General features: G+C 45.4%; 1 protein-coding gene across 6 annotated transcripts; it reads right to left on the minus strand.

Moving 5' to 3' along the window:
• Positions 1-772: 772 nt before the first annotated feature.
• LOC147368218 (cytochrome P450 4F2-like) lies at positions 773-24,278 on the minus strand. 6 transcript variants are annotated; one of them, XM_086408698.1, is made up of 13 exons: positions 24,206-24,278; positions 23,554-23,781; positions 21,511-21,655; positions 18,332-18,385; positions 18,112-18,239; positions 16,381-16,502; positions 5,913-6,183; positions 4,867-4,933; positions 4,568-4,697; positions 1,869-2,002; positions 1,709-1,773; positions 1,439-1,521; positions 773-1,030 (listed from the first exon to the last, which is right to left on the minus strand). In XM_086408698.1, the coding sequence occupies exons 2-13, from the start codon at positions 23,749-23,751 to the stop codon at positions 856-858; spliced, it is 1,572 nt and encodes a 523-aa protein (XP_086264824.1). In that variant the 5' UTR covers positions 23,752-23,781; positions 24,206-24,278; the 3' UTR covers positions 773-855. The 6 variants fall into 6 exon arrangements, with proteins under 6 accessions (XP_086264824.1, XP_086264827.1, XP_086264828.1 ...); XM_086408701.1 differs by having other exon boundaries at positions 5,961-6,183; positions 24,206-24,274; XM_086408702.1 differs by having other exon boundaries at positions 5,961-6,183; positions 24,084-24,209.
• Positions 24,279-24,533: the final 255 nt, after the last annotated feature.

Here is a 24,533-nt window from a genome sequence, read left to right on the forward strand (position 1 = left end):
CCAGGTGCTGAAGGAAGTGGTCCCACTCCTGCCACCTCCATCTTCTCTGACTAATGTGAACCTGCTTAACCTCCACTTCCTAGAACAGCAAGACAAAAATGAAATCCTGGGTCACGTCTCTGTGAAGGGAAAAAGTTGGTTTTTTCAGTACCTAACTTCAGGTCAGCTTCACATTAAAGCTCCTGGCAACTGTGTAATAGATGTAACTATGGGGATTTTTTTACTTTCTGACTCTTCTACTGATAGTTTTCTTCAACAGCAGGTTTCCACCTGTCTCAAAACTTAAATATGACTTGTATGACTTTGAAGCATTTTAAATTTGAGAAAGTGATGCATAAAGAAAGGAGGAAATGAACTCTTATTGAGTACTGATGCTTACCAGATATTGAGTCAGTCACTTTGCACACACTTGTTTATTCAGTTTCCGCAACAGCGCAATGACATGGCTGCTATTATGTAATATAAAATGAGGCTTTGAGAGAGAAACGATTTCCCCCAAACAAAACAGCTAGTAAATGGCAGACAGGGATGGTGACCTTGGCAGTACAATAGCAGGGAGTGAATCTGATCCTGGCTACATCAAGCTCTCTGGTCAACCTTCCCTAACGAGTAGTCTTACCCTCATGACTCAGGTTTGCGCTCCAGCTACCACATCAGCGTTCCCTCCCACACACATTCCTCCTATCCCCCAAGTTCACAGCCACTCCGGTCCTGTTGAACCTAGAAAGTACCAAGCGCCCCCTGCTGGCTGTTGATGAGAATAGCGCAGAAGTGACCACATAGTTTTTATTCCTGGGAATTTTCAGGGAGGTGGCTAGACCAGGGGAGGATTCCAGGAGAGAAAGGGCTGCTGTGTCATTGCTGGTCTGCGCTCAGCGGCTCCACCCGCAGCCAAAGTCCGCCCTCCGCACGCAGGATCAGCTCTGGCTTCCGGCGAGGCTCCTCACCCGGCAGGACGCGGAAGCGCAGTAGCGTGAGCGCCAGGACCACCTTCATCTCCGTCATGGCAAATGTCTGCCCGATGCAGTTCCTGTGGGCCGGAGTGAGGTCTTTGACTGTGCTGGGAAACTTCATCCAGGCCCCATCGCTCCTAGAATCTAGCTCACAACTCCCACCCCCACCCACAGTGATAGAGAATACGAAACTTGCCTGGGACCCCCACATAGGCTTGAATATCTAAGCCTGACCGAAAACCCATTCAGGGACACAGACCAGCAGGCAGGGAAACAGGACTCCCAGCACAATGTAGACCCCTTCTGGACCCACTATCATTCCCCAAACACTCCTATAACTTCCAGGGGAGGGGAGGGAAGGAGAACCAAAACTCTGACCATCTTCATTTTCCCCACTCCCCTACCAGAGAGTCAAGTCTGGAATCTCAGTCCCAGAACCTCCAACACACCACCCCATCCCTACCTCAGATGCCCACTACCCTCACCTGGGACCCACTGAGAAGGGAATAAAAGCCAGAGGTGACCTCCCCTTGATGTTTTCTGGCTCGAAGCGGAAGGGGTCATAGACCTGGGGGCAAAACAAGACAAGGCTACTGGATGGGATCTCCCAGGACATCCATCCTTGGAGAAGCAGATGTGTGTATAATGGGAGGGAGGTGATGTCTGATTTGCCAATCAGAATTCTGTAGTCTCCCCTGGGCCTCCCAAGGGGAATGGACAGGGATGATGGAGGTATGACGTGGGGGAGGAATCACCTCAGGGTCTGGCCACACAGATGGGTTGTGGTGGGTCCCAATAATATTGATGAGGCAGATAACACCTGTGGAACAAGAGAGGGCAGCAGGGCTAGGTCCTCACTGCCTCATTGACCCCTCTTTCTCACCAGGAAACTCCTCCCTTAGTCATTGTGAGTACCTTTGGGGATGACCCGGCCATCTGGAAGCAAAGTGTCCTGGGCATAGCGGCGGGAGATGACCGAGACCGGGGGGTGCAATCGCAGACTCTCCTTGATGCACATGGTCAGGAAGGGCAACTGGGCCAGGTCGTCCCTAAGGAAGCCCCACGACAACTATCCAGGGAGCAAAAACAGAGACACACCACCAGCCCTCCTGGTGCCCCATAAGATCCTCTCTGCCCAGAACAAAATCACAGATGGATCAAATATCTCCAAACTCAGTAAGTCATATACATAAATTATACAGCTTTTTCTTTATCCCTTGTACCTCAATTAAATGGTTTTTAAAAAGATAGAAAGAAAAGCAGTATCACAGAAGAACCAGACAAAATTGAGTCTGATGTTTTCAGCTTTTCTGAGCAACATACCCAAAATCTAGCCATAAAAATATTCAAAAATTTGTATAGAAATATATTATTCTTTATAGCAAGAACGAAATCAAAAGGCAGATGAGTAAGAAGCAAAAGAAACAGATTAAATGATGTTTACTCTTATTTATTACTGCACTACAGACACTAGTTAATGCAATTAGATGGGGGTGGGGAGGAGAGAAATATCATTTGAATGTGGGGGTAAATGTGTCATTTTTGGCAGATAATGATTTTATATTTAGAAAACAAGAGAATTCACTAGAAAATTTCTATAAACTTTGAAGATAAGATCCAGTAAGGGGACTGAGTTTTTTCCCTAATCCTCTTCATTTTGTGTGGTGATTTAAATTCTTAATAAATGGTACAGTTAACTAGTTCAAAATTAGAAAACTACACACTCCTATGGCCCAACACTCATTTCCCCTCCTCACTGTTTCCCTAGGTAACTTTGTTTTATGTATCCTTCCAAGGAGAGTGTATTGCATTTTAAAAGTTATATAGTATTAATAGCATGCTGTATAATGTACACCCTGGTCTGTATCTTTTTCATGTAACAGTATATCAGTGTCTTCTTGTACAGCTCCGAGACTTGTGTCAAGAATAGGGCCTTCTCTTCTGCGGAACTACAAATAATTTCCCATGGCTTCCTCTAGAGCCTTTGTGCCTGTGCATGCTCAGTCACTCAGTTGTGTCCGACTCTTTGCTACCCCATGGACTGTAGCCCGCCAGGTTCCTCTGTCCATGGGATTCTCCAGGCAGGAATGCTAGAGTGGGTTGCCATTTTCTGCTCCAGGGGATCTTCCCAACCCAGAGACAAAACCCATGTCTCCTGTGTCTCTTGAATTGGCAGGTGGATTCTTCACTACTCTGCCACCTGGGAAGCCCTCTAGAGCCTTTAAGATACATTTATTTTATATTTTATACCTTTGATTCATGTCGATGTTACATTCATGTAAGACCTGAGAAAGAAGTTGGATTCATTTTTTCCATCTAACTCTCCAGTTGTTACAAGAGCTTTTATTAAACAGGCTTTATTTTTCCTATTGATATGACACTCCATATTTTTAGTGTTACCATGTTCACTGGGCAAGAAATTTATAACCATACATTGTTAGCTTTCCTGTGAGAAATAATAGAAAAGATGATGAAAAAAGATGATGATGACATCGACTATTTGGTTTAAATTTAGCAAGAAATGTTAGTGTCTGTATGCCACATGAACATATAGATGTTTCTCTATCCAGGTAGAATATATGATTTACCATAACAACGAGAATATTTAAGGGTTAATTTAACAAAATGTGCATACGGTCTCCATACTAAAATCTCAGACTATATTTAAACTATATTATTTTAATATCCAAAGTTGGTTATCCACTCCACACTCTGGAGTAGTGTGTGTTGATATTAGGAATTAATCTACCTTACACAGTCAGTCAGTCACATGTACAAATCGAACCCCTCCCTCCCTCCTGCCTCTCACTCCCCTTCTCCCCTACACCTTCTTACTCTCCATCTCTTCATTTTGGCCCTGCTATTTCTTGACCATAGAGCACCTAAAATGCACCTCAAAATAGCTACTGCTCATCTTGGAAGATCTAAGTTGAGGACATTTTTTCCAACCTCGATTTTCCTCTCTAAATAAAAACCCCACCCTGGCCATCTACACTGGTAATGTTCTGACCTGGGACTATTCCTCACCAGGCTGAGAGCTCCTGGAAGGCAAGACTGGGTCTGGTCCTTCCCGAGTCTCCAGGACACAGAATGGGACTTAGAAGAATTGGAGATGTCATAGAACTGAGAAGAAGGAGGCAGTGTACCAGTGTTTGTTGAATGGGGACTGGATGGAGGAAGATGCGGGTATCCCTGGACAGGTGGTGAATGACTTTAGTCCCTAAGAGTTCCATGTGAATCCTGGACTAAATAATATGAAGATATAGGGGTCAGGAGATCAGCAAACACTCATGGAATGAAGACGTTTGAAAACGTGATTTTTAGAGAGAAAGGTAACAGAGTGAAGGGGAAGTTCACATAGTGAATACGTGCTAAGTAGCAACATCTGCCCTCCCACATTGTCACCAGTTATCTCAGAAATCCAAGTTTCTGTCCTCAAAGCCAGAAAACTTTACCCTGCTATCCATACTGAGTAACAGATCCAGCTTCTGAGCTTTGCTACTATTCCCACTAAGTAATAATGACAAAATCCACACAAAATTTCCCTTATCCCCAGCCAGGAAACAGAGTCAGTGAGAGGGGTTCAGGAGCACACCATGAGGACCTGCACTCACCACTCAATCTCTTTAGACTCACGGTCCCTCAGAAGGTCTTGCACTTCTTGCCGGCAGCGTTCCTGGTATTCTGGGTGCTTTGCAAGGTTGTACAGGACCCAGGAGAGGCCACTAGCTGTGGTGTCATGGCCTGAGGAGTATCAAGAAAGGTTTGGATCTCTGGGCTACTTCAGCACCAGAGGGTGGACAGTACCCTCCCATGGGGAGGATGGGGAGGGGTTGAGTGGTCCAAGGTCCCCTTGGCAACATCCTGGAGTAGAGACCCAGCCTTCTAAGTAGTCCCACACTGGGACTCTCACCCTCAAACATGAAGGTGTCAGCTTCAGCCCGGATATCTTCATCTGATAATCCCTTCCCATCTTCATCCTGGAGAGAAAGCAAGATCCCCAGAATCCCACTAGCTCATAGTCCCTGAGCCTAAACTGCAAAAACCTCTGAATCTCCATCATCCATCCAGAAACCCAAGCCCACCCGGAACTCCTAGACCTCTTATGCCCACTCCAGATGTCTCTATTTCTTTGCCTCCTATGTTGTGCCTGGTGATAGAAATCAGTGATCCATTCATATTTTTATGTTTTGATATGATGAGGGATTTTGGAGGAAAAAAGGTAATGTCCACCTGGGTTACAGGATGATCAACTCAACTAGCAACTTGTTTTGGAAGCTAGAGATTGAGCCTTGTCCCCAAAGACATCTGCTCACAGGCTTGGTGAGTAAATCCAAAGATCTTTTTATCCTGGAGATAGGGAATGGGTATTAAACCTATAGAATCATAGACTGCTTTCTCACCAAAGATGATTTATTTAAGCTCCAAACAATCTCTCTTTTCTTCTCTCCTCTCTCCCTCTCTCTCTCCGTCTTCCTATGCCTATCCATATACCTTTCCCTACCCACTTTAGGGAAGAAGGGGCAGAAGTATTAGCTGTCCTGTATGGGTTCCAAATTTCAAAATCTGGAGGTAATTCTGCTGTGATGCTAGTGTGGCTGCATGTACAAGTACAAGTATCATGGTGCCCTCAAAAGAATTTGCAAATGGAGAACCAGAGCTAAGTTCTACTATGACTACTGAAATTAATGCTCTGCTCTGATCCAAGGTTCTGCATACATACAACACACACACAGAGAGAGACTAACTTATCAACTTGGAAGTAGACTAAAGTCTCAGGCCCTTGACAGTTTCAGAAATAGCAGTCCCTGCAGACAGTATGCCACACAATCTCTGACCCATACTTCCCTTCCTCAAGCACCTTCCATGACTCTCCAGTACCCTCTGTATCTTATTTAAGTTCTCTGATCAGATAAAAGTCCATTCTACTTCCTAAACTCAGATCCCAGAGGAACCCACCCTGGTCAACAGAAGCACATCGATGAAGTCCAAAGTCTTGGTCTTCACCTTGGCCTTGAGGAAGTCATCAGTACCCTCACTGGGAAGGGTGTGGCGCCGCTCCTGAATGACTGCATCTGTGAAGTCATGTACCAGGCGGCAGGCCCTGCGGAAGCGCCGCCAGTCTGGGGTGAGGAAGTACAGAAAGTCCATGTGCAAGAAGATCTGCTGGTTCCGCTTTGCCACAAGCGCACTGAGCTCCAAGATGGTGGCAATATATTCATTGGGCTTCCTGAAGGATGAGAGCATGAAGGGAAGCCACCACTTAAAATACCAGAAGCCCAGAAGCTGGGGGCTACCTCCCTTCAGGAAGCTGAGGCTCCAGAAACAGATGGTTCATAGATACAGTGTGGGGATGAGCCAGGAGATGTGGCTCTTCAAACTCTTCTCAACCCACATCCCATCTCCGTGAGCTGCCTCCATTCCCCAGGCACCCAGAGTACAGCTTAGACATCAGGCTTCTCTCCTTTCTCACCCAGTTTCTGTTCCCCATTCCTTCCCCACAGTGTTCACTCAATTCAGAACCTTAACCTTGCCCAGCTGATCAATGGGGATAACAGCTTCCTTACTCTCCTTACTTCCCGTGTCAACACAGTTGAATGGTGTTGTGCCTATCACAGTTGGTCCTGAGTCATCTGACAAGTGATCTCTTGGACATCTTCAAAGCTCAACTTTGACCATGACCTTCATGTGCTCAAATATCTTCCTTGGCTCTCTGGAAACCTCAGAATAAATTTCCTATCCTTTTTGTTTGGTTTCAGAAGGTTTTAAGCCCACTCCTCTAAACTTATTTCCAAGGTGTCTCCTCACTATTGCACACACTTTGCTCATTTTAGCCTGCTAGTTTTTATCAAGGGCTTCCCTGGTGGCTCAGAGGTTAAAGCATCTGCCTGCAATGCAGGAGACCTGGGTTTGATTCCTAGGTTGGGAAGATCCCCTGGAGAAGGAAATGGCAACCCACTCCAGTATTCTTGCCTGGAGAATCCCATGGACAGAGGAGCCTGGTGGGCTACAGTCCACGGGGTCACAAAGAGTCAGACACGACTGAGCAACTTCACTTTCCAAGCAATTCTACCTACCTAAAAGGATATCTCCTGAAGTGGGTGAAGGGTCCTAAGATGGTGGAGGAATAGGACAGGGAGACCACTTTCTCCCCCACAAATTCATCAAAAGAACATTTGAATGCTGAGTAAGTTCCACAAAACCACTTCTGAATGCTGACAGAGGACATCAGGCACCCAGAAAAGCAGCCCATTGTCTTCAAAAGGAGGTAGGAAAAAATATATAAAAGATAAAAAGAGAGTCAAAAGAAGTAGGGACAGAGATCCATCCTGGGAAGGGAGTCTGTAAAAAGAGAGAAGTTTCCAAACACCAGGAAACACTCTCACTGGCAAGTCTGTGGCAAGCCTTGGAACCTCAGAGGGCAGCATAACTGGGAGGAAAAATAAATAAATAATCAAAAGCCACAGATTATGTGCCCAGTGGTAACTCCCGGCGAATAAGCAGCACAGACACCCGCATCTGCCACTAGCAAGCAGGGGCTTGGCAGGGAGGCAAGGGCTGCATTGCTTAGGGTAAAGACCAGGCCTGAATGCTCTGAGGGCAATCTGAAGGAACTAACTTGAGATAGCAAACCAGACTGTGGGATAGCTATCCCGCGAAAAGCCCTAACCTAAGACACCACCAGGCCCACTCACAGAACAAAGGACTGAGCAGAGCTAGCCGGCTGTGGACTGGCCCACCCCCCACTGGAGACAGGCAGGTGAGGGCAGCCAGAGCCGGAAGGGAGCTATCGTGGCCCCAGAGAGGCATCATCTACCAACTGCAAGCAGGCTTCGTTGCTAACCAAGATTTCTTGATATTCTGGATGGTCGACATCTGCCGGGAGGGTCACAGCCAGAGATCAGCTTCCCAGAAGAGACACACAGCACACCTGAGAAGGTGCACTAGTTGTACACCCAGAAAACCAAGTGGCAGGGGCGGGGGAGGCGATAAGTTGCAGCGACCCTGCTTGCCAGGCACCTGGTACCTTAGCTGCTTGGACCTGGGAAGACATAAAATGCAGGCTAAAACAAGCCTGCACCTTTCTGGAGCACCTGAGTACCTGAACCTGAGCGGCTTAGACCTGGGAAGTGCATACAACCCAGGGCCAGCCTCAGACAGTTCCCGGCAGAGCAACCTAGAGCCTAAGCAGTGCAGACAGGGAAAGCACAAACGCTGGGAGCTGGGGCAAACCCAGTGTGGCTGAGACACTGCGAGCACACGACAGTGTTATTTGTTTGCAGTGTTCCTCGCTCCCCACAGCACAACGGAATGAGCCTAAAAAAGTGTCCACCACCGCCACCTTGTGTCAGGGCAGAAATTAGGCACTGAAGAGACCAGTAAACAGAAGAAGCTAAATAAAACAGAGGGAACCACCTTGGAAGTGACAGGTGCAATAGATTAAAACCCTGTAGTTAGCACCAGCTACATAGGAAGGGGCCTATAGATCTTGAGAAGTATAAGCCGGATTAAGGAACTATCTGAAAATGAACTGACCCCACACTGTCCACAACAACACCAGAGAAAGTCTTAGATATATCTTTACTATTATCATTCTTTAAATTAAAAATAAAATTATTTTTAAGTCCTCTATTACTCTTTTAATTTTCATTTTATAACCTACTATTACTTTGCACAAAAAGACCCTATTTTTTAAAGCAAACCTCATATATATATATATATATATATATTATAATTTTTGTGGCTTTGTTTTTTTCTTTAATATTGTATTTATGAGAATCTAAAGTGGAGAGTGAAAAAGTTGGCTTAAAGCTCAACATTCAGAAAACGAAGATCATGGCATCCGATCCCATCACATCATGGGAAATAGATGGGGAAACAGTTGAAACAGTGTCAGACTTTATTTTTCTGGGCTCCAAAATCACTGCAGATGGTGACTTCAGCCATGAAATTAAAAGATGCTTACTCCTTGGAAGGAAAGTTATGACCAACCTAGATAGCATATTCAAAAGCAGAGACATTACTTTGCCAACAAAGCTTTGTCTAGTCAAGGTTATGGTTTTTCCTGTGGTCATGTATGGATGTGAGAGTTGGACTGTGAAGAAAGCTGAGCGCCGAAGAATTGATGCTTTTGAACTGTGGTGTTGGAGAAGACTCTTGAGAGTCCCTTGGACTGCAAGGAGATCCAACCAGTCCATTCTGAAGGAGATCAGCCCTGGGATTTTTTTGGAAGGAATAATGCTAAAGCTGAAACTCCAGTACTTTGGCCATCTCATGCGAAGAGTTGACTCATTGGAAAAGACTCTGATGCTGGGAGGGATTGGGGGCAAGAGGAGAAGGGGACGACAGAGGATGAGATGGCTGGATGGCATCACTGACTCGATGGACGTGAGTCTGGGTGAACTCTGGGATTTTGGTGATGGACAGGGAGGCCTGGCGTGCTGCAATTCATGGGGTCGCAGAGTCAGACACGACTGAGCAACTGAACTGAACTGAACTGAACCTCTACTCTAGATTTTTAATCTTTGCTTATTGGTATTTGTTATCAATTTTGCACCTTTAAGAACCCAATCTTCAGTACCCATTTTGACTTGGGAATCAGATTACTGACTTGACTGCTCTCTCCCTCTTTTGACTATCCTTTTTCTCCACCAGGTCACCTCTATCTCCTCCCTCCCCCTTCTCTTCTCTACTCAACTTTGAATCTCTTTGTGTGTTCTGGGTAGTGGAGAACATTTAGGGAACTGATTACTGCCTGGACCTGTCTCTCACCCTTTGATTCCCCCTTTTATCCTCCTGGCCACCTCTGTCTCCTTCCTCCCTCTTCTCTTCTCTGTGTAACTCCATGAACATCTCTGAGGGATCCACACTGTGGAGAGCACATAGGGAATTGATTACTAGCTAGCTTGCTCTCGCCCCTTTTGATTCCCCATCTTCTCCTGGTCACCTCTATCTCCCTCCTCCCTCTTCTCTTCTTCATGTAACTCTGTGAACCTCTCTGGGTGTCCCTCACTGTGGAGAAACTTTTCATCTTTAACCAAGATGTTTTATCATCAGTGCTGTATAGATGGAGAAGTCCTGAAGCTACTGTAAGAATAAGACTGAAAACCAGAGGCAGGAGGCTTAAGTCCAAATCCTGAGAACACCAGAGAACTCCTGACTCCAGGGAACATTAATCAATAGGAGCTCATCAAACGCCTCCATGCTGACACTGAAACCAAGCATCACCCAAGGGCCAACAAGATCCAGAGCAGACATACCACGCAAATTCTCCAGCAACACAAGAACATAGCCCTGGGCTTCAATATACAGGCTGCCCAAAGTCACACCAAACCCACTGACATCTCATAACTCATTACTAGTCACTTCATTGCACTCCAGAGAGAAGAAATCCAGCTCCACCCACAAGAACACTGACACAAGCTTCCCTAACCAGGAAACCTTGACAAGCCACGGATCCAACCCCACCCATAGTGAGGAAACTCCACAATAAAGAGAACTCTAGAAACTGTGAGAATACGGAAAGGCCACCCCAAACACAGAAATATAAACAAGATGAAAAGGTAGAGAAATACCAGAAGGTAAAGGAACAGGATAAATGCCCACCAAACCAAACAAAAGAGGAAGAGATAGGGAATCTACCTGATAAAGAATTCAGAATAATGATAGTGAAAATGATCCAGTATCTTGAAAACAAAATGGAGTTACAGATATATAGCCTGGAGACAAGGATTGAGAAGATGCAAGAAAGGTTTAACAAGGACCTAGAAGAAATAAAAAAGAGTCAGTATATAATGAATAATGCAATAAATGAGATCAGAAACACTCTGGAGGGAACCAACAGTAGAATAATGGAGGCAGAAGATAGGATAAGTAAGTAGAAGATAGAATGGTGGAAATAAATGAAACAGAGAGGAAAAAAGAAAAATGAATTAAAAGAAATAAGGACAATCTCAGAAACCTCTAGGACAATGTTAAATGCCCAAACATTCAAATCATAGGAGTCCCAGAAGAAGAAGACAAAAAGAAAGACCATGAGAAAATACTTGAGGAGATAATAGCTGAAAACTTCCCTAAAATGGGGAAGGAAATAGTCACCCAAGTCCAAGAAACCCAGAGTGTCTCAAACAGGATAAACCCAAGGTAAACCAACGCAGGACACATATTAATCAAATTACCAAAGATCAAACACAAAGAACAAATATTAAAAGCAGCAAGGGAAAAACAACAAATAACACACAAGGGGATTCCCATAAGGATAACAGCTGACCTTTCAACAGAAACTCTTCAGGCCAGGAGGGAATGGCAGGGCATACTTAAAGTGATGAAAGAAAATAACCTACATCCCAGATTACTGTACCCAGCAAGGATCTCATTCAAATATGAAGGAGAAATCAAAAGCTTTACAGACAAACAAAAGCTGATAGAACTCAGCACCACCAAACCAGCTCTCCAACAAAGGCTAAAGGATATTCTCTAGACAGGAAACACAGAAAGGGCGTATAAACTCAAACCCAAAACAACAAAGTAAATGGCAATGGGATCATACTTATCAATAATTACCTTAAATGTAAATGGGTTGAATGCCCCAACCAAGAGACAAACTCTTGCTGAATGGTTACAAAAACAAAACCCCTATATATATTGTCTACAAGAGACCCACCTCAAAACAAGGGACACATACAGACTGAAAGGGAAGGTCTGGAAAAAAGATATTTCATGCAAATACAGACCAAAAGAAATCAGGAGTAGCAATACTCATATCAGATAAAATAGACTTTAAAACAAAGGCTGTGAAAAGAGCCAAAGAAGGACACTATGTAATGATCAAAGGATCAATCCAAGAAGAAGATATAACAATTATAAATATATATGCACCCAACATAGGAGCACCACAATATGTAAGACAAATGCTAACAAGTATGAAAGGGGAAATTAACAATAACACAATAATAGTGGGAGACTTTAATACCCCACTCACACCTATGGATAGATCAACTAAACAGAAAATTAACAAGGAAACACAAACTTTAAATGATACAACAGACCAGTTAGACCTAATTGATATCTATAGGACATTTCACCTCAAAACAATGAATTTCACCTTTTTCTCAAGCGCAGATGGAAGCTTCTCCAGGATAGATCACATCCTGGGCCATAAATCTAGCCTTGGTAAATTAAAAAAAATTGAAATCATTCCAAGCACCTTTTCTGACCACAATGCCATAAGATTACATCTCAATTACAGGACAAAACTTAAAAATTCCAACATATGGAGGCTGAAAAACATGCTGCTAAATAACCAACAAATCACAGAAGAAATCAAAAAAGAAATAAAAATATGCATAGAAATGAATGGAAATGAAAACACAACAACACAAAACCTGTGGGACACTGTAAAAGCAGTGCTAAGGGGAAGGTTCATAGCAATACAGGTATACCTCAAGAAACAAGAAAAAGTCAAATAAATAACCTAACTCTACACCTAAAGCAACTAGAAAAGGAAGAAATGAAGAACCCCAGGATTAGTAGAAGGAAAGAAATCTTAAAAATTAGGACAGAAATAAATGCAAAAGAAACAAAACAGACCATAACAAAAATCAACAAAGCCAAAAGCTGGTTCTTTGAGAAGATAAATAAAATTGACAAACCATTAGCCAGACTCATAAAGAAACAAAGAGAGAAAAATCAATAAAATTAGAAATGAAAGTGGAAAGATCAAAACAGACAACACAGAAATACAAAGGATCATAAGAGACTACTATCAGCAACTATATGCCAATAAAATGGACAACTTGGAAGAAATGGACAAAATCTTATAAAAGTACAACTTTCCAAAACTGAACCAGGAAGAAATATAAAATCTTAACAGACCCATCACAAGCACGGAAATTGAAACTGTAATCAGAAATCTTCCAACAAACGAAAACCCAGGACCAGATGGCTTCACTGCTGAATTCTACCCAAAATTTAGAGAAGAGATAACACCTATCCTACTCAAACTCTTCCAGAAAATTGCAGAGGAAGGTAAACTTCTAAACTCATTCTGTAAGGCCACCATCACCCTAATACCAAAATCAGACAAAGATGCCACAAAAAAGAAAACTACAGGCCAATATCACTGATGAAAATAGATGCAAAAATCCTTAACAAAATTCTAGCAAACAGAATCCAACAACACATTAAAAAGATCTCCATGCTTGTTTATTATCAAATATGTAGTTTGTGGGATTGGCGGGAGCAAAATACTATAAATAAATAGAGAACCACTAGCAAAAAAAAAAAAAAAAATCATACATCATGACCAAGTGGATTTTATCTCAGGGATGCAAGGATTCTTCACTATCCACAAATCAATCAATGTAATACACCACATTAAGAAATTGAAAGATAAAAACCATATGATTATCTCAATAGATGCAGAGAAAACCTTTGACAAAATTCATCATCCATTTATTATAAAAACCCTCCAGAAAGCAGGAATAGGCAATGGTACCCCACTCCAGTACTCTTGCCTGGAAAATCCCATGGATGGAGGAGACTGGTAGGCTGCAGTCCATGGGGTCACAAAGAGTCGGACACGACTGAGTGACTTCACTTTCACTTTTCACTTTCATGCATTGGAGAAGGAAATGGCAACCCACTCCAGTGTTCTTGCCTGAAGAATCTCAGGGACGGGGGAGCCTGGTGGGCTGCCATCTATGGGGTCGAACAGAGTCGGACACGACTGAAGTGACTTAGCATAGCATTAGCATACCTCAAAATAATAAAAGCTATATATGACAAACCCACAGCAAACATTATCCTCAATGGTGAAAAATTGAAAGCATTTCCCCTAAAGTCAGGAACAAAACAAGGATGCCCACTCTTACCACTACTATTCAATATAGTGTTGGAAGTTTTGGCCACAGCAATCAGAGTAGAAAAGGAAATAAAAAGAATCAAGATTGGAAAAGAAGAAGTAAAACTCTCACTGTTTGCAGATGACATGATCCTCTACATAGAAAACCCAAAAGAATCCACCAAAAAATTACTAGAGCTAATCAATGAATATAGTAAAGTTGCAGGATATAAAATCAACACACAGAAATCCCTTGCATTCCTATACACTAATAATGAGAAAATAGAGAAATTAAGGAAACAATTCCATTCACTGTTGCAATGAAAAGAATAAAACACTTAAGTATATATCTACCTAAATAAACAAAAGACCTATATATATAAAACTATAAAACACTAGTGAAAGAAATCAAAGAGGACACAAATAGATGGAAAAATATACCATGTTCATGGATCAGAAGAATCAATATAGTGGAAATAAGTATACTACCCAAAGCAATCTATAGATTCAATGCAATCCCTATCAAGCTACCAACAGTATTTTTCACAGAGCCAGAACAAATAATTTCACAATTTGTACAGAAATACAAAAAACCTCTAATAGCCAAAGCAATCTTGAGAAAGAAGAATGGAACTGGAGGAATCAACGTGCCTGACTTCAGGCTCTACTACAAAGCCACTGTCATCAAGACAGTATGGTGCTGGCACAAAGACAGAAATATAGATCAATGGAACAAAAGAGAAAGCCCAGAGATAAATCCACGCACCTATGGAGGGACTGGGGGCAAGAAGAGAAGGGGACGACAGAGGATGAGATGGCTGGATGGCATCACTGACTCGATGGATGTGAGTCTCAGTGAACTCTGGGAGTTGGTGATGTACAGGGAGGCCTGGAGTGCTGCGATTCATGGGGTCGCAAAGAGTCGGACACAACTAAGCGACTGATCTGATCTGATCTGATGGACACCTTATCTTTGACAAAGGCAACAACATACAATGGAGAAAAGACAATCTCTTTAACAAGTGGTGCTGGGAAAACTGGTCAACCGCTTGTAAATGAAACTAGAACACTTTCTAACACCATACACAAAAATAAACTCAAAATGGATTAAAGATCTAAACATAAGACCGGAAACTATAAAACTCCTAGAGGAAAACATAAGCAAAACACTCTCCAACATAAATCACAACAGGATCCTCTATGACCCACCTCTTGGAATATTGGAAATAAAAGCAAAAATAAACAAATGGGACCTAATTAAAATTAAAAGCTTCTGCACAACAAAGGAAACTATAAGCAAGGTGAAAAGACAGCCTTCGGAATGGGAGAAAATAATAGCAAATGAAGCAACTGACAAAGAATTAATCTCAAAAACATACAAGCAACTCCTGCAGCTCAATTCCAGAAAAATAAATGACCCAATCAAAAAATGGGCCAAAGAACTAAACAGACATTTCTCCAAAGAAGACATACAGATGGCTAACAAACACATGAAAAGATGCTCAACATCACTTATTATCAGAGAAATGCAAATCAAAACCACAATGCAAAATGCAAATCAAAACCACCATTTCATGCCAGTCAGAATGGCTGCTATCCAAAAGTCTATAAGCAATAAATGCTGGAGAGGGTGTGGAGAAAAGGGAACCCTCTTACTCTGTTGGTGGGAATGCAAACTAGTACAGCCACTCTGGAGAACAGTGTGGAGATTCCTTAAAAAACTAGAAATAGAACTGCCATATGACCCAGCAATCCCACTGTTGGGCATACACACCGAGGAAACTAGAATTGAAAGAGACACGTGTACCTCAATGTTCATCGCAGCACAGTTTATAATAGCCAGGACATGGAAGCAACCTAGAATGTCCATCAGCAGACGAATGGATAAGAAAGCTGTGGTACATATACACAATCGAATATTACTCAGCCATTAAAAAGAATGCATTTGAATCAGTTCTAATGAGGTGGATGAAACTGGAGCCTATTATACAGAGTGAAGCAAGCCAGAAAGAGAAACACCAATACAGTACAATAACGCATATACATGGAATTTAGAAAGATGGTAATGATAACCCTGTATGTGAGACAGCAAAAGGGACACAGATGTATAAAACAGTCTTTTGGACTCTGTGGGAGAGGGCAAGGGTGGGATGAAATGGGAGAATGGCATTGAAACATGTATATTATCATATGTGAAATGAATCACCAGTCCAGGTTCAATACGTGATACAGGATGCCTGGGCTTGGTACACTGTGATGACCCAGAGGGATGGGATGGGGAGGGAGGTGGGAGGGGGGTTCAGGATGGGGACATGTACACCCATGGCAGACTCATGGCAATGTATGGCAAAACCACTAAAATATTGTAAAGTAATTAGCCTCCAATTAAAATAAATAAATTTATATTTTAAAAGAGAAAAAAAATAAAAGGATATCTCCTTCTCCTTTCCCTTCCTGTTGTTCAATGTCGAGCTCTGACCCGCCTCCTCCAGGAAGTCCCTTCTGATTGTCCTAGCCAGTCTCCCCTCCCTCATCTGCTCCTTTGGATCTATGTCTCATGTTCCCAGGCCCTTGGCCAAGACTCACTCTTGGCAATTGCTGTCGTAACTGAAGACACATTTCTGCAGACTGTCCAGGGTCATGAGGCTGATGTGTTCAAACATGTCCAGATGGGTGTGGCCTTCTGTGATCAGACGCTGCCACTTGGCCTGGACAGAGAAGGGAACAGCGTTAGGGCTGAAAGCTTGTTCCTCTGAGCCTCTCCTCAGTCTGAACCACTTGGATGGACTCCCTCAGATCCTGCATCCTGGGCCTGGGATCCCCTTTCCAGGAAGAACCAGGCTTGGGTGGAAGTGAAAGTTGTTACTGTTAGGACGTTAAGTCCCCATGGCTAGGAGTCAGGAGATCTGGGTTTTTTAAATCCTGGCTCTGCTTCCTACATCTTTGTATATTGTGGTAACATTAATGCATAAAGTAGGTACACAGCAAATGTTAACTTTCTTCCTGCTTATTGTTGTAAATTGATTAAGAAAATGTCTCCTATGTTGAAAGAAGTAGTCTTACATGAGCTCTGAGTAACCCTGCCCTTTAATGTTGGGTATGCAAAAAAAAAAAAAAAATTGCAAGATCTCTACATTCTTTACCTTAACCATTTTGCAGAGTTATATTTATAGGCAACAACCTTGAGGGGTAAGGTTATGTCTCCCCCTGGACAAATATCAAGCTTGCTTCTAATTCTATAAAATTCATAAAGTCCCTAAACCTATACTGCTACCCCCAGTAATACAACATGCTACATGAGCAGGCAGCAATTGAAGACCACTTGTGGCATCTGCATGGGATTTGGTGACATGGAGGAAGAACGCAACCAACTAGAAGCACATGCTGTTTGCTGGGCCAAAAGTAAGAAACTGTCCTTTGTCTCTGACCCAGGATCTCATGTATTCTGGCAGAATCCATGAAACAGTAGCAAGCTCACTTGAAGCCTGTATGTAGGAAAAATTCCAAGCACTTCACAGAAGCCTGCCTTCTAGTCCTTCATTTCCCTGTGTATATATCCCAAGCCTTTGCAATGTAATTTCTCAGAAGCTTCTATTATGAGATGGAGCCTATTTCAGCATCTTTCATTTATGACCTGCTCCTAGACTTGTTTTGGCCAGTAGACCATGCTGAAAATGATGAGATGCTTATCCCAAACCTAGATCCCAAGGGACATTGTAGTTCCCCTCAATCTGAGGGAACCCTGCTTCTGTGATGTGAACAAGCCTCAGATACCTTCTAAAGGAAGACAGTCATGAAAGGAAATCCATTTGCCCCAGGCGAGGTCATCCTAGATCAAATTGCAGTCAGCCAAGCCCTTAATGTGACAGAGCACAGAACTTCGGCTCAGCAAAGTTTCCTGTCTGACCCACAGCTGATCACAGATACATGGGCGGCCCCATCCACCTCCACAAGGACCGGCCAACTGACTTACAGTCCTGTTGTCAACACTAAACTCTTATTGTTTCGAAGTTGTTACTTGGGAATAACCACTACACAGTGTGCCTCATTATCACCAAACATATTCCAAGATTTCAAGGCTTCCCTAATGGAAACAGAGAAACTAAAACCTACTATGTGCCAGAGACATGGCTCCATACGTCTCAACCCCCTGCAAAGCAGGGATCACAGCGTACTCATTTTTACAGCTGAAGAAACTGAGGCTCAGAAAGAACAATGGACTCAAGCTGCCCAGAAGAGGCAGAATTCCAAAATGATATCTCTGAGTCTCCATTATCCCCAAGAATCCAGCTGGGACCCTGGGTTCAAGAGACTCACATGCATGGTGTCTGCGCTCTTGGTGAAAATCTTCATATAGGGCTTCAGGATGTTGAAGTGGAAGGCGGGTGTCAGCATGCGACGGTGCCTGCTCCACTTTTCACCAGCACTCAGCAGGAGCCCATCCCCTAGCAGAGACAGCCACGGGGAGTGGGCAAAGGAAGACCTTCTCCTGGGTCCCCAGGGTCATCCCTAACCCCCTTCACAAACAGTTACTCACCCAGCCAAGGCTTCAGAAAGTCATAGAAGATCACATCCTTGGGTGCAGCAGCAGCTGACATGAAGGAGGACCATCAGGGGCCAGGGAGAGGGGGAGGGGACAATCTTTTGTGTGGAATAGAGGATCCCAGCCAGGAATCTGCCCACTCTGAGCCCTCCATAGCAGGAATGGGATCAAGAGCATAGGAAGCCAGAAGCCAGGTGGAGAGGTGACAGAAGGCAGGGACCAGACCAGGCTGCAGAACAGAAAAGAGCAAAGCAGAGTCCATAGACACAACTCTGTGTGCTTAGACACACCCCAACATGACACAACATGCCCCAACATTCCCTGACACAGCTCCTACATGGTCCAACAGGTTATGAAGACACAGGCATAACCCAGAACTTTACAAAACATCATTATGGGGACCAAGGACACCACATCTGCCCCAGTACTGACCTCTTCTGAGACATCTGACATGGCCACATGTGTTAACATGTCCTGACATGGCTCCAACATGAATGACACAACCTGATATGACCCAACAGCTCTGCCATGAACCTGAAGACCATCTGACCTGACCTCAGTGTGCCCCAGGCAGGCTCCAGACAGGACTTGAATATACTGATGACCTGAACCAGGGGACCCAAGCATACCCTAAAACCTGCATCAGACAAGACTCACGTAAGGTCTCAAGCATTTCTGAGTGACCCTGAGTCCCAGACCTCAGACAGACCCCAAATGTGGCCCAAACATGACCAGCAGGAGAATCAGACAATCTCAGAGAAGAACCAATCAGGTCCTAACATGCCTCAGATATCTTTGGCCACAGCTGAACCTCAGGTATGAATCTCTGACCTCAGGTGTAAACATATATCAAGTGTCACCAGTATAACATATGCCAGCTGTAACCAGAGTTCAGGGAGAAACATAAACCTGACCAGACATGGCCATGCATCCCACATCACACAGACATGCCCTAGGCATGAGTAGACATGTCTGGAGGTCAGGCAGATGAGGGATCCAGGTGAGAGAGAGACATTGGTATCTCTGCCACACACCCCTCTGCCTGCACCCTGGTCACCCACACACCTGAAAGCAACACTTTGGCCATGGCAGCAAGCAAGCTGTGGCCAGGGAGGCATCTACCTGGAGCAAAGAGCACAGGCTTGATGCAGGTGGGGTGGATGGTGCGGATGATCACACTCCAGGACCCGACCCACTAGCAGTACACATCCGCATAGGTGCTGGTCAGGCCCTGTGTGTACAGGAGACCTTCCTCTTAGCTCCAAATCTGGAAAGGAACAAAAAGGACCCAATTCACAATCTTCTAGGCTGCCAGAGGCAAAGACTGGCAAGGCAGTAATTGACACCTGCACTCATGGATCACCTCTAGCAGCTGCTCCTCTGTTCTCAGTCTCTTCCCAGGGTCCCTCCTACACCTTTTATGAACTGGGATCTGTTGGGTACAGAATGGCCTTCCCAGGTGGTGCTAGTGGTAAAGAACCTGCCTGCCAATGCAGGAGATGTAAGAGATAGGGGTTCTATCCCTGGGTCAGGAAGATCCTCTGGAGGAGGGCATGGAACCCCACTCCAGTGTTCTTGCCTGGAGAATCCCACAGACAGAGAAGCCTGATGGGCTACAGTCCATGGGGTCACACAGAGTTGGATATGACTGAAGCAACTCAGCATGCTTGCAAGGATACATGATAGAAAGGGGACTTCCCTGTTTGGACCCCAAACACCATTTTCATGCAACTTCTCTTCCATCCCCATATTCCAGGTGAAGAAACTCTGGCTCTACATAATAATTTGCCGACATTCTCATAGACAGTAAGCCTGAGGTGGAAGTCCAAGTCTGTCCAAATACAGAGCTTGAGTTCTTAGCCATTAAACTGCTCTGAATCCCAAAACAATAGCTCAGAGGACCCTGTGCCTCCAAGACCAGACACTCAGAGGCTTGCGGAACTGGTCCTATGAATCTGGCAAGGGAAATTAAAGGAAATCCTATCATTTTCCTAGAAATGTTGTGAATGAGCTGATTTTTCTGTGGGGATTGAGCTTCTGGGCTTAATCTTAACCAGGATGACAGGGAAGCCATCATAGATGAACTCAGGACTAAATGATGAAGACAGATGTCTGATGACATTATTTAGTATGTGGAGCCCAGCTAGGCCTGAATATACCCTCAAGGAGGGTGACTTCAAAGTCAATTGATTTCTTGGCGAAGTTCATAGTAGGGTGGTTTTTCCCCCACTACTAACAATGAAAGACAACTTCAGCAGCCAGAGGCAGTCAGGGTGCTTCCAAGGCTCACCCAGCATTATGGTGTCAGAGCCAAGGTTTCTGCCACATGCTTCCTGTCCCCCTTGCCTGCTTGGACTGTCGAAGGGTGGGAGGGGCAGAGGACAAAGGAAGGGAGCCAGGGTGTGGTAGAGTCTCCTCAGGAAGATTCCTGGGGCCTGGAGAAGGAGGACACTGAACTGGAAGTGGTCAAGCCCCAGGATTGGGTCAAAGAAACCGACCCTTCAGAGAGGTAGATGTCAGGTTTCAAGATGGCGGTGGTTGGGTGGTTGACCGAAAGGCTGAGGTGAAGGCCCTTACGAAGTCAAACGGGCCGAGAATCATTTAAAAAAAAGAAAAAAAGAGAGAGAGGTAGATGTCATGGAAATAGCAACCTGGATCCTGCACCAGCTAGGAGCCTTCATTGCTCTCGGACAGGGGATGCGTGGGATGAGGCCAGACCTGGAAAGGGGTCTGGGAGGCCATGGATGCTTATAACATCCCTCTACTCTTTGCTTGAAAAAATTTCTGCTCATCGCTCCAGACCCAGTTCCAGAAACTCCTCCTCCAGGAAGACTTCCAGCATGCCCCAGCAGAGAGCCTTGCTTCTTCTCTGCATTGTCACAGCCCAACATCTTCCTCTGGCCAGGTCCTGACCTACCACATCAGATATGTGACCTCAAGACTAAGGGTGTCCTTCATCCAGAACACCAGGGTTGGGTAGAGACAGCTTTGGGAGGAGGGAAGAGGCAGCAAGAACGGTATTGGTGAATATTTGAAGGAAAGAGAAAGATGGCTGAGACAGACGAGGGGAAGTGGAGTGGGGTTGGTAGGGGCCACATAGAAGCTTGGCAGGGAGGAGCTGGAAGCCCAGAGCTGTGTCATGGCACCCACCATCACAAGCTCTGCATGGGTACCTGAGGCATTGGCGACGATCCGGATCATGTCAGGGTGGCAGAAAATGATGATGGGAATGGCAGGGCCAAGGCAGATCCTAAATCCTTGGGGGTAGTTGGCTACCAGCTGGGTGAAGTCCCGCAAGCCCTTCTCCGTGGGGGGGTACTGCAAGCAAAGTAAGGGCCATCACTCTTCTAAAGAAGCCACCGCAGTGGACAGTGTGTGGGATTCTGCACAAATGGAGGGAACTTTTGCTTCCTCCTTCCCTCTGGGGGAGAGAGGGTCCTGGAGCATCTCCAAGTCCCAAGGATATACCCCAGAGCACAGGAAAAAAACAGGCTTTCTGCCCACAGGGAGGCTGATCTTGGCTTGAGAAGGCAAGTTTTTCTTGACCTGGGAGTGATTTCAGCCCCAAGGGGTGGCCATAGAGGAGATGCCCACCAGGGAGGTTTGTGGATAGCAGGGTGGCCTCAGGACTCCTTCCTGGGTTTGTTCTCACTTTATTTCATAGTCTGTTCCATCTACATAGTCTCCAGTTCCTGGCATGCTGAAGGGTCTGCAGACCTAAGACCTTCCAGTCCTGATCTACTGCAAGGGACAGATGTGAACTCTGCTTAACCATCAGGAAAGCGGCTCTGATCTCTGCTGGCCAGGCTCTGCATCCTGTCTAACCTATGGGTGTACCATTTACACAGAAGAAACAGAGGCCATGTTCCCCAAAGAGGGTAGAATGGAGGGTTGTCTCCTGGTGAAACCCTCAGAATCCTCCCCGTCTGGGTGCCCCATTCAAGTCTGACAAATACCCCCAGATGTTCTTGGGAAGTGAACATAAGTCACTCTCACCTCTGTGATTTGCTTTCCTCTGCCCAAAGGCCACCTGAGCACTCAAAGCACTTGAGATTGGTCCAGAGAGGAAGAGTCACTTATCTGAGGTCACACAGAAAGAGGGGCTAGAGAAAGGAAGAGTGACCAAGACCAGACCCCACCACCAAGCCGTTAGAGGGGACGGCAGAACTGCAGTGATTTTGTAACATTCCTACTTTCCCCAGACTTGGCTGAGACCCTTTCAAGACCCAGAATCTCAGGAAATCTTCCCTGCAGGCTTTAGAATGTATTTCCCTTCTGAATGTTGCCATAATAAACAATAAAATTGCAGTAAGTCCTCCCCCAAGTTGTAGTTCTCATCCCAGGCAGGAAAGAAAAGTTGCATTCATCTCTTAGCTGGGCTGCTAGGCAGAAGGTGCTGGACACCCATTCATTTGACTTTGACCGAGGGAGGTGATGGAATGTTCATTACCTAGGTCCTCAAGCATTTATTTTGCATGCTTACAGTATATGCCAGCCCCGCACTTGGCACTGTAGTGTCTGCTCACCAGAACTGTCATCAAATTGGGAGGTGGTTAATAAGTAATTGGACAATTTACTGTTCAATTATCATGAGAAAGGCCAATGAAAGTTCAAGGTCTGGTGCACAAGGTGGGCAGGCGTGGAGGAGAGGAAGGTCTAAAAAGGCTTTTGAAAGAGGAAATGATTGTCCAACTTTATCCAGATGGGGTGAGGGGACCAGTGGGACCTCTTGGTTGGGGGGGAGTAAGAGAAGAGGGAGGGGTCCCTGAACAGGGAGGGGGTGGGTAGCTCTATGCCATAGGTGGGGATGGGGAGGTGATAGCTGTTTCCTGGAAGGAAGCCGTAACCCAGAATGAAAAGACACAGGAAAGTGGCCACATGCAGAGCAGACCCTGGACAGCACCCTTGAGGAGGTCTCAAGGCCACCATGCAGACTGGAGAGGCCAAGGGACCAGGTTCTGTGCAGCCCAGCCTCTGAGGTGCACTAATGTGTGCAAGGCAGGCAGGAAATGGACCCCAAAGCAGGCTAAGGCTGGAAAGACAGGATGTGGGGAAGGTCTCAATGGCAGAGCAGAGGAATGAGGGAGGGAGGGAAGAGGGGGCTCCCTGGCCTCCCTGGCTTCTCTGCTGTCCTAGACCCCAGCCCAAACCCTGAGGCCTATTCATGAAGTCCATCCAACCTGATCCCCCAGACCTGTCCTGCTGCTCACACTCACCTGGCCCATGTGACCTAAGAACCAGTTGCGTTTTGGTGGTTGTGGGAAACACTGAAGGTGGCGAGAGTTGTTGTAGAAGGTGTAAGTCCAGGCCAGGACGTGGGCCAGGATCCAGGAGGCCCCAACCAGCACCAGCAGCAGCCACGGAGAGGCTGCCACCGGCCTGAGTCCCAGCCAGGATAGGCTCAGCTCCAGCATCCTGTGGTCAGATGGGGTGCAGAGTGAGTCCTGAGGATGAAGGAAGAGACAGTGATGGTGAGCTGTGAGGCAGAGATGGAAAGAGGGAGAGGAGCAAGGGAATGAGGGGCAGGGATGGGGAGTGATGGGGACGGGCAAGATGGGCTCAGAGACAGGTAGACAGGGGCTGGGAGAGGGGAGGGAGAAACAGAAATTTAGAGGAAGAGGGAGAGAGAGAGACTGAGGCTGGGAGAGGAAAGGGAGAACCAGAGAAATTCAGAGGAAAGACAGAAACAAAGAGAGAGAGACAGAAAGACATACACACAGATAGAGTGTGTGTATTCGTTACCCACTGGTATCTATTCATTTCCTAGGCCAGTTTATTACCTGGAACCACTGCCTAGGGCAGTCTGCCCCAACCCTAGCTATGGCACCACCACCCAACCCACTGCCCACCTCTTGTCTCCCAACCTACCACTCTCTGTCAGGAGCAGCTTGCTGTCACAGGGTTTCCTGGCCCCTCCTCCTAGAAGGTCTCTCTCCCTGGCCTGACCTCTGATCTAGGAGAGGCTGGGCTTGGTGGCCCAGCCAGCCAATCCCCACAGCCTCTTTACCTCCCCCACCCCATTCCTGGCAGCTGCCCAAATAGACTTTGGAGTAAGAGGGGCTATACTGAGAGAGGTCTTGCAAATCAGCTCAGAGTACCATAGTGTGAAAATTGATCTGCAGGACTCAGTACCTCCCATGATAACAAGATGGGGGGCGGGAAACGGTGACTCTGAATCTCAAGTTAACAGCCGCCC

The sequence above is a fragment of the Bos grunniens genome, chromosome 7, assembly GCF_055505025.1.
Source record: "Bos grunniens cultivar Pamir isolate PY7600 chromosome 7, Bosgru_T2T1.0, whole genome shotgun sequence".
Taxonomy (NCBI): domain Eukaryota; kingdom Metazoa; phylum Chordata; class Mammalia; order Artiodactyla; family Bovidae; genus Bos; species Bos grunniens.

Excerpts from the sequence above, each read along its gene's own strand:
- LOC147368218 (XM_086408698.1), bottom strand. The coding sequence starts at position 23,751 with ATGCTGGAGCTGAGCCTATCCTGGCTGGGACTCAGGCCGGTGGCAGCC. Across the intron at positions 1,774-1,868 it reads TGGCCGGGTCATCCCCAAAG|GTGTTATCTGCCTCATCAAT; the intron begins GTACTCACAATG and ends CTTGTTCCACAG. Across the intron at positions 1,031-1,438 it reads CCCTTCTCAGTGGGTCCCAG|GAACTGCATCGGGCAGACAT; the intron begins GTGAGGGTAGTG and ends TCCGGCCCACAG.